The 9,478-nt window shown below is 44.1% G+C and overlaps 1 protein-coding gene across 1 annotated transcript; it reads left to right on the forward strand.

The window, feature by feature from the left end:
- Positions 1-228: 228 nt before the first annotated feature.
- On the forward strand, positions 229-5,895 carry LOC122234902. Its single transcript, XM_042972893.1, is given in 9 exon segments — positions 229-856; positions 925-1,457; positions 1,459-1,627; positions 1,630-1,712; positions 1,714-1,987; positions 1,990-2,289; positions 2,292-2,606; positions 2,609-5,024; positions 5,026-5,895. Coding segments are annotated over 9 exon segments (5,139 nt in total). The 5' UTR covers positions 229-273; the 3' UTR covers positions 5,492-5,895.
- The last annotated feature ends 3,583 nt before the right edge of the window (positions 5,896-9,478 follow it).

Consider the following 9,478-nt stretch of genomic DNA (forward strand, 5'->3'; position numbering starts at 1 on the left):
TTGGCTCTTGTTTTTCTTTCGTGCGTCGGATGTTTTATTGGAATTAAGTGTTTTTTCGGCTGATCAGAATTAATTATTCCATCCTTTGTTCCTCTTACCTCCTTCCTCAGCTGCCTGCGGCTTTCCCTCCCACCCCTCCGCCCGGGGCCCAGCCAGGCCGCCAGGGGTCTCACCCTCGGAGGTTGCCTGTGCGAACTCCATCGCTGATTTCAGCCACTTCAGGGCCCCCTCCGTGCCGCCCCCTTCTCTTCTCCTCTTCCTCAGAATCATAACATGGGCCAAACGCAGAGCACCCCTCTCTCCCTCCTTCTCGCCAACTTCAGGGACGTAAAAGCTAGAGGACACAACTTAAGCCTAGACATTCGCAAAAGGAAGTTGATCACCTATTGCCGCTCTGCATGGCCCACCTTTGGGGTCAATTGGCCTACAGAGGGAACCTTCTGCCTCCCTGTGGTCCTTAAAGTAAAATAAAAAATTTTCCTACCAGGGAAAGAAGGTCACTCGGATCAGATTCCCTATATTCTGGTGTGGCAAGATTTAGTAGAAAACCCACCTCCTTGGATGGCCTCTTCCTTAATAGCAGAGTCATGCCAAATCCTAGCGACTAAACCTATCAACCCTCCCAAGCCGCCAACTCCAACTGCACCCCCTGTTCTCCCCGACAACCAAGATTTACTTTCCCTTGACCCTCCCCCTTACCAGGTTCCTCCTCTTATTCCGAAAGCTGCCCCTATCCCTGCTGCGCCGGCAGAGCCTCCCGTAGCCCAGCCCATAGGAGAACTAGAGAATAGGGAGGCTCAACCCGCGCCCAAGCCTAGTGGGGGCAAAGTCCAAGGGCCGCCGGACATACCCGTAGGCCGGCCCCACATGAGCCAGGACTCCGCCTTCCTGACTCCACCGTAGCTTTACCCTTACGGGAAATAGGGCCTCCCGATGAGACAGGGAACCCCCGACTTCAATACTGGCCCTTCTCTACCAGTGACCTATATAACTGGAAAACCCAGAATGCCCGATTTTCTGACAACCCTAAAGATTTAATAAGTCTCTTAGACAGCGTTATGTTTACCCACCAACCCACCTGGGATGATTGTCAGCAGCTCCTCCGAATCCTGTTCACCACTGAGGAGCGAGAAAAAATTCAATTGGAAGCAAGAAAGCTGGTTCCTGGAGATGACGGCCAACCCACTGCTAACCTTGATCTCATTAATGCAGCTTTTCCCTTGACCCGACCCCCACAGGATGGCTGGGACTACAACATGGCAGAAGGTAGGGGACGGCTACGCATTTATCGCCAGACTCTAATGGCGGGTCTCCGGGCTGCTGCACGCAAGCCCACTAATTTGGCAAAAGTGTATTCAGTGATACAAGGTAAGACAGAGAGCCTTGCCGCTTATTTAGAAAGATTAATGGAAACCTTCAGACAGTATACCCCCATGAACCCCGAGGCCCCCGGAAAATCAAGCTGCTGTTGTAATGGCCTTTGTAAATCAGGCAGCCACTGATATTAAAAAGAAACTCCAGAAACTAGAGGACCTGGAGGGAAAACAGATTCAGGACTTACTCTGCATTGCCCAGCGCGTCCTTAATAATAGAGAGACTCCAGAGGACAGGCAACTTAAGCCACCGAGAAAATGACCAAAGTCCTGGCCGCTGTTGTCCAAAAGCCCCTGGATAAACAAAAGCCCCTAGATAAGGACCATTGTGCCTATTGCAAAAAAAAAAGGCCATTGGGCCCGAGAATGCCCTAGAAAGAAAAAGCCACGTCATGATCAAAAACCATGGCAGCCACAAACCACACCCGCCCTCTTCACTCAAGATGCAGAATAGGGGGGACGGGGTTCGGATCCCCTCCCCGAACCTAGGGTAACGCTACAAGTGGAGGGGAACCCAGTTCAATTTCTAGTTGACACAGGAGCACAACATTCGGTCTTGATCAGGCCCCATGGAAAAATTTCTCAAAAATCTTCCTGGGTCCAAGGGGCTACCGGAATAAAAAATATCCCTGGACCACCCAGAGGACTGTGGACCTAGGAAATGGAAAGGTCACCCATTCCTTCCTAGTCATCCCCGACAGCCCATGCCCCTTATTAAAAAGAGACTTACTCACTAAAATGGGGGCCCAAATTCATTTTACGCCAGGGGGCCCCCAAGTGACTGGCCCTCACAACCAACCCATTACCACACTTACTCTAAGATTAGAAGATGAATATCGACTCCACCAGGGGCCACCCTCACAAAGTCAAAACATAGAGCCCTGGCTCCAACAGTTTCCAGGAGCATGGGCTGAAACCGGGGGTTGGCTAAACATCGCCCAGCTCTATTCATAGAACTGAAACCGGGGGCAGATCCAGTTCGGGTCCGACAATACCCAATGTCAATGGAGGCCAGAAATGGCATCACGCCACATATCCGTCGCCCCCTAGACTTAGGCATCTTGCATCCCTGCCATTCAGCCTGGAACACCCCCCTGCTGCCTGTACGAAAACCTAACAGTGCGGACTATCGTCCGGTACAAGATCTGAGAGAAGTTAACCGCCGAGTCATGGACATACACCCAACAGTACCCAACCCCTATACCCTCCTAAGTGCCCTCAGCCCAGAAAGACAAGGTATACTGTCCTTGATTTAAAAGATGCTTTTTTCAGCCTGCCTCTGGCCCCCAAAAGTCAAGAGCTCTTCGCCTTCGAGTGGTCCAATCCTAAGAGAGGCATAAATGGGCAACTCACCTGGACCCGGTTCCCCCAAGGATTTAAAAACTCACCCACCTTGTTCGATGAGGCACTTCACGAGGATCTGGGTGAGTACCGGAATCAAAACCCCAAAGTGACTCTCTTGCAGTACATTGACAATCTTTTAATCGCCGCTGAGACTGCCGACGCTTGCTTGCAAGGCACCAAAAATCTCCTCCGGACACTTGGTGCCCTAGGGTACCGGGCTTCAGCAAAGAAAGCCCAAATTTGCAGATCCGAGGTAACCTACTTGGGGTATCTGTTAAGAGAAGGCCAACGATGGCTCACTGATGCACGGAAGGAAACCGTCCTCCACATCCCCCGACCCACAACGTAAAAGCAGGTAAGAGAATTCCTGGGATCGGCCGGGTTCTGCCGCTTGTGGATACCTCGGTTCGCCGAGATAGCTAAGCCTCTTTACCTGGTCACCCGAGAACAGGCGCCCTTTGAGTGGACAGAGAAAACTGAGCAGGCTTTCCAGCAAATCAAACTCGCCCTATTGTCGGCGCCAGCCTTAGGGCTCCCCGATGTCTCCAAACCCTTTCATCTCTTCGTAGATGAAAACAAGGGGGTAGCCAAAGCAGCGCTAACGCAACTCCTTGGTCCATGGCCCAGGCCCATTGCCTATCTTTCAAAAAGACTAGACCCAGTAGCGGCTGGCTGGCCCCCTTGCCTCTGTATGATCGCTGCTACAGCTCTAATGGTAAAGGATGCTGATAAGTTAACTATGGGACAAGAGTTACATGTTACAACCCCTCATGCCATCGAGGGAGTCCTCAAACAACCTCCTGACCGATGGATAAGTAACACCCGACTGGTTCACTACCAGGGACTATTATTAAATCCCCTCAGAATCATTTATGCTCCCCCCCGAACACTAAACCCTGCCTCCCTGTTACCAGACCCGGACTTGGATACCCCCCTCCATGACTGCGCTGAGATATTGGCACAGGTTCATGGAGTTCGGGAAGATTTACAGGATCACCCGCTGCCAGACGCCGAGGTTACCTGGTTCACTGACGGCAGCAGCTTTGTACATCAAGGTCAAAGGTACGCGGGGCCAGCAGTCACAACTGAAACTGAGACTGTTTGGGCAGAGCCTTTGCCAGCTGGCACCTCTGCCCAACGAGCTGAACTTGTGGCCTTAACCAAGGCAATGACTTTGGGAAAAGACAAGAAATTAAACGTGTATACCGATAGCAGATATGCTTTTGCTACGGCCCACACACATGGAGCTATATACAGAGAGAGGGGACTGTTAACTGTAGAGGGGAAAACTATCAAAAACAAAAAAGAAATATTGGCTCTTTTAAAGGCACTCTGGCTGCCTAAACGACTAGCCATCATACATTGCCCAGGCCACCAAAAACTGGTCACACCGGTGGCCAGAGGAAATAATTTGGCTGACCAGGTGGCCCGAGAGGCAGCCTTACAGGTGGACTGTGCTTTAATGACCACCCTACCAGACCCCGGTTCAGCTAGTTTACCAGAAAATCCCGCCTACACTAAAGAAGACCTAAACTGGATCCAAAAATTACCTTTAACTCAGTGCCTTAACGGATGGTGGAGAGCAGCAGACTGTAGCATAATCCTCCCAGAAGAAATGGGAAATAAAGTCTTATCCAAGATGCACTGAGCCACTCATATGGGCACAAGAAAAATGCAAGACTTAATAAGACATGCTAGGATCACCATTAAAGACTCCAGGACAAAAATTGAGCAGATAGTTACTAGCTGTAAAGCTTGTCAATTAACTAACGCCACCAACCACGGGAAAAACCCTGGCTCCAGAACCCGCGGAACCAGGCCGGGAGCCTATTGGGAAGTAGACTTCACCGAGGTAAAGCCTGAAAAATATGGATATAAATATTTGTTAGTGTTTATAGATACCTTTTCAGGATGGACAGAGGCCTTCCCCACCAAGCATGAGACTGCGCAGATAGTAGCAAAGAAAATGTTAGAAGACATCATACCCAGGTACGGATTCCCTACCCTAATAGGATCAGACAACGGACCAGCATTCATTTCAAAGGTAATACAAGGGATAGCGCAGTTTATTGGGGCTGATTGGAAACTACATTGTGCATATAAACCCCAAAGCTCAGGACAGGTAGAAAAAATGAATAAAACTCTAAAAGAGACCTTAACTAAATTGACCATAGAGACTGGCGCTAATTGGGTAGTCTTACTCCCCTACGCTCTGTTCAGGGTGCGGAACTCCCCTTACAAACTGGGATTAACCCCCTTTAAAATCATGTATGGAGTGCCCCCCCCTATAATTTCCCACCCTACAGTCTAATGTGTTAACTGAATTTGATGATCATAAACTTATTTCCCTGAGGGAACTCCAGCACACCCACCAGGAAGTTTGGCCTAGATTGAGAGCCATTTATGAGAACGGGCCCCCTCCTGAGCCGCATCACTACCGACCCGGAGATTGGGTATACGTGTGGAGACACAAGCAAGAGACCCTCCAACCACAGTGGAAGGGACCCGACATTGTGATCCTAACCACACCCACTGCTCTCAAAGTCGACAGGATTGCTACCTGGATCCATTACACCCACGCCAGACCAGCTGATCCCTTTGCGGTTCGAGAAGACTTCGTGCCGGAAGCCAACACTGCCTGGACGGTTGACCAGAGTAAGACCCATCCTTTAAAATTGACTCTGCGTCGAAAACCTGACCCCGAAAACCGGCTGAGACCAAAGGCCTGGGTGTCCCATACCAAGACTGTTGCTGCAGCTCTGGACCCACAATGATCGGAGGAACACTCATTAGCGTGCTCCTGTTCACCTCCTACGGACTCATAAGTATTGCAGGCAACCCCCACATACCCTATACTTTAACTTGGGAGGTTTCTAATTTAGAAACCCAGGAAGTCTATAATACTATCCTGCTCTCTGCTTTACTTGGGCCTCTGGCCATTCTACTTCTCGCTCTCACATTAGGCCTCTGCATCATAAACAAAATTATTAATTTTGTCCAAGACAGGTTCAATGCTGTACAATTAATGGTCTTACGAACTCAGTACCAACCGCTCGAGACATTACAAATAGAAAACTGACGATCCAAGATTGGCTCTTTAGGCACAAGGAAAAGGGGGGAATGAAAGGAACAGCTTTGAATCCAAATGACAGCCCTGCCTTAGTTTAAAGCTAGGTTCTCTTTTCTGCTTATTATGGATCTTTGATAAGAAATACAATTGCTGAGAAGTCTGTTTTGCTTGCTGTTTGCTATGAGCATTGTGAGACCTTTCCTGATTGTAACCCGCTGTAGAATGGGCTGTAAAACTTCCTAAATGTAGTCTGATATGTAATGGAATGAGTGATTGTATACAAACTAACCGGCATTTCTCGCTTCTGTAAACCTGCCTGCTTAGCACATTCCTCACCTACCCCCTTCCCCCTTTCTTCCTCCCGCCACAAGTAAAAAACCTCCCCTGTGCTATTTGTCTCTGTCTATAAAAACGCTATACCAACCCTATTCGTGGCCTCTTGTGTCACCGGCGACGAGTGCGCAGAGGACCAGGTTCGAACCTGCAATAAATGACCCTTGCCGCTTGGCTTTGACTTATGACTCTGGTGGTCTTTTGTGGGAGGTTTTGGAACTTCAGGCATTACATGAGACAGAATCCAAAGCATTGGTTTTTTAATAAGCCATTGATTAGCAATTTTGTAAAAAATAGAATCACAAATGCACAAAAATAAGAATTATGAAGTGGGAAATAACCATTGAAAGAGTAAGTAAATAAATGACTCATTTGCAAACATCTATACAATAATTGTTGAAAAATTTGATGAAATAGATCATTTCTTAATAAGAACAAAAAGAGAAACTAAACAAAAACCAACAAATATCATTCACAATAACAAACAGAAAACCAACAAGTGTCATTCACATAGTTTAAATAATAAACTCACCCACAAAAATCACCAGGCCTAGATTTTTCACAGAGGACTACACATTCTTCAAAAACAGATGGTTCTGATACTCCACAAATCATTTCAGAGATTGAAAATAAAAGAAAGTGTTGTAAATCTTTTTATACAGCCTGTGTAACATCATATAGTGAAAATGATATAGTAAAAAACTAGTACAAAGAAGACAAGTATTACTTATTAATATGAAAAATTAAATAAAATATTAATAAACAGAATCCAACACCCAGTTAAAACAGTGATACTTTGGTTAGCAAATTCCTCCTGGTAATACGGATTAACAAATTTGGAATTATATTATGTATATTATAGTTTGAACAAATGAGTATATTGTTAAGAATGAGTGCCAAGTTTCTCACTTGTGAAGAAAGGATTTATGATGGCCACAGTGAATCTTGTGGTGTTGAATTCAAATTAGAATATTAGTATAAATACATTATTTCCAGTAAATACACCTATAGGTATGGAAATAGGCATAGAGGTATGCATATATGCATATACATCCTATTCTGTTCACCATAATGGCATAGAAATCATTATACTCCAGTAATAAAGTAACACCTAATGCCCAGATTATAATTTCTAAATAATATTTTTCAAATAAAGAAATTAGGTCCTTGGAAAAATGACTGATAAACTGGACTAACAAAAGTGCATGATGAGTATCAAACAGCTATGAAGGGCATAAGAAAGTTTTCAAAAAAATGCTTAAAGGGCAAAAGAGAAAACATGAATTAATTCCCAGTGGCTAAACCTATCATGAATTCAGCAACAAAATAAATAAGGATTTTAATGGATTATAGCATATAGAATAAATATTCTCAAATCTATATACATATAATTAATTAGGGGAGAAGAGATAGCTCTTCCTAACTGTGGAATTCCTATTTAAAAACACAGAAGGAGGGGTACATGGGTGGCTCAGTCGGTTAAGTGACCTACTCTTGATTTTGGCTCAGGTCATGATCTCAGGGTTATGGGATTGAACCCCACATCAAGCTTGGAGCCTGCTTAGGATTCTCTCTCTCACCCTCTTTCTATCCCTCCCCTGCTTGCACTCATTCTCTCTCTCTCTCTCTGTCTCTCTCTCTGTCTCTCTCTCTCTCTCTCTCTCTCACACACACACACACACACACACACACTAAATAAACTTTAAAAAATACAATATGATTATTCATGAATGCTATTTTTACTGGGTGAAACAGTGATGACAAATCAAGTGTTTATATAGCCTCAAATTAGCCTCCCACAAGATAATTATTAATTACAAAAAAAGGTTATAGTCAGGAAACCTGGCAGACAAGCATCTTAACCAAGAGATGAATATCACCATCCCCATTAATGGATCATGTAATGCCTGATATAAAGTATTGAGTAGGTCATAGCATCATTCCTCTGGTATTCTTATCCCAAATTTAATAACTTTAATCTCAACATGAAAAATATCAGACAAACCCAAATTGAAGGATTTGCTACAAAATAATGTGCCAGTATGTTTCAAGAATAACAAGATCCTAAAGGACTGCAGAACTCTCTCAGGTTGGAAGATATTAAGGAAACTTGAAAATTAATGTAGTATGGGAACCTGGATTGGATTCTAGAACTGTTGAAACTTGAACAGGATCTTTAGAATATGTAATTGCATTTTATTTGTGTTAATTTTCTCATTTTGGTAATGTTAAAATGGTTATGAAACATGTTAACATTTAGGGACATTGAGTGAAGCATACAGAGGAACTCTGTATACAATTTTCCCAACTTTCTTTACAGACAAAAATTATTCCAAAAGATTTAAAGCAATAAAAAAAGTATTTCCTTTTTACTGTTCTCTAATTTTATACTTCACCCCTTCTTTTAGAATTTAAGATTTTTTTTCTTTTTTTAAGCAGTTTTTTTTTTTTTATTTTAATTCCACCATAGTTAAAAGACAGCATTAGTTTAAGTTGTACAATATAGTGATTCAGCAATTCTAGGGGCACCTGGGTGGCTCAGTGGGCTAAGTGTCCAACTCTTGATTTTGGCTCAGATCATGATCTCACAGTTCCTGGGATTGAGCCACATGTTAGGCAGTGCCTGCTTGGGATTCTCTCTCTCTCCCTCTTGCCTCCCCATCCCCTGCTTGCTCTCTCTCTCTCTCTCTCTCAAAATAAATAAGTAGATATTAAAAAAAAACAATTCTGTATGTTACTCAGTGTTTATATGATAAGTATGCTCTTGAAAAAGATATCTTTGATGAAAGTTAAATTAGGTCTTCTAACTCACTTGAAGCAAAATTGTATAAATTAGATTTATTATTGGTACATGAGAATGTTTATTGAAAATGTATAAATTTGAGTTTATTTAAAATGTCAAATGCTCTACGGGATGCGTGGGTGGCTCAGTCGGTTAAGCGTCTGACCTCGGCTCAGGTCATGAACTTGTGGTTCCTGAGTTCAAGTGCCGCAAGGGCTGTGTGCTGACCTACCACTCAGCGCTTGGAGCCTACTTCAGATTCTGTGTCTCCCTCTCTCTCTGCCCCTCCCCAGCTCTCTCTCTCTCTCTCTCTCTCTCTCTCGCTCGCTCAAAGTAAATAAACATTTTAAAAAATCTTTAAAATGTCAAATGCTCTAAATATATATAGCCAAATAAATCTATTAATGAACAGCCAGTCTTTATACCATATTAAATCATATAAAAATATCTTCCTAAATTAGAGATAATGCAAAAGTGTGATTTCCACTTTTATATACTCATTTTGTAATCAAATGTAACAGAGTAAGAAAGCTCTCATTTCACCATCTACCCTATTCTCTGCCTCATTTTCTCTCT

The sequence above is a fragment of the Panthera tigris genome, chromosome F2 (genome assembly GCF_018350195.1).
Source record: "Panthera tigris isolate Pti1 chromosome F2, P.tigris_Pti1_mat1.1, whole genome shotgun sequence".
Lineage (NCBI taxonomy): Eukaryota > Metazoa > Chordata > Mammalia > Carnivora > Felidae > Panthera > Panthera tigris.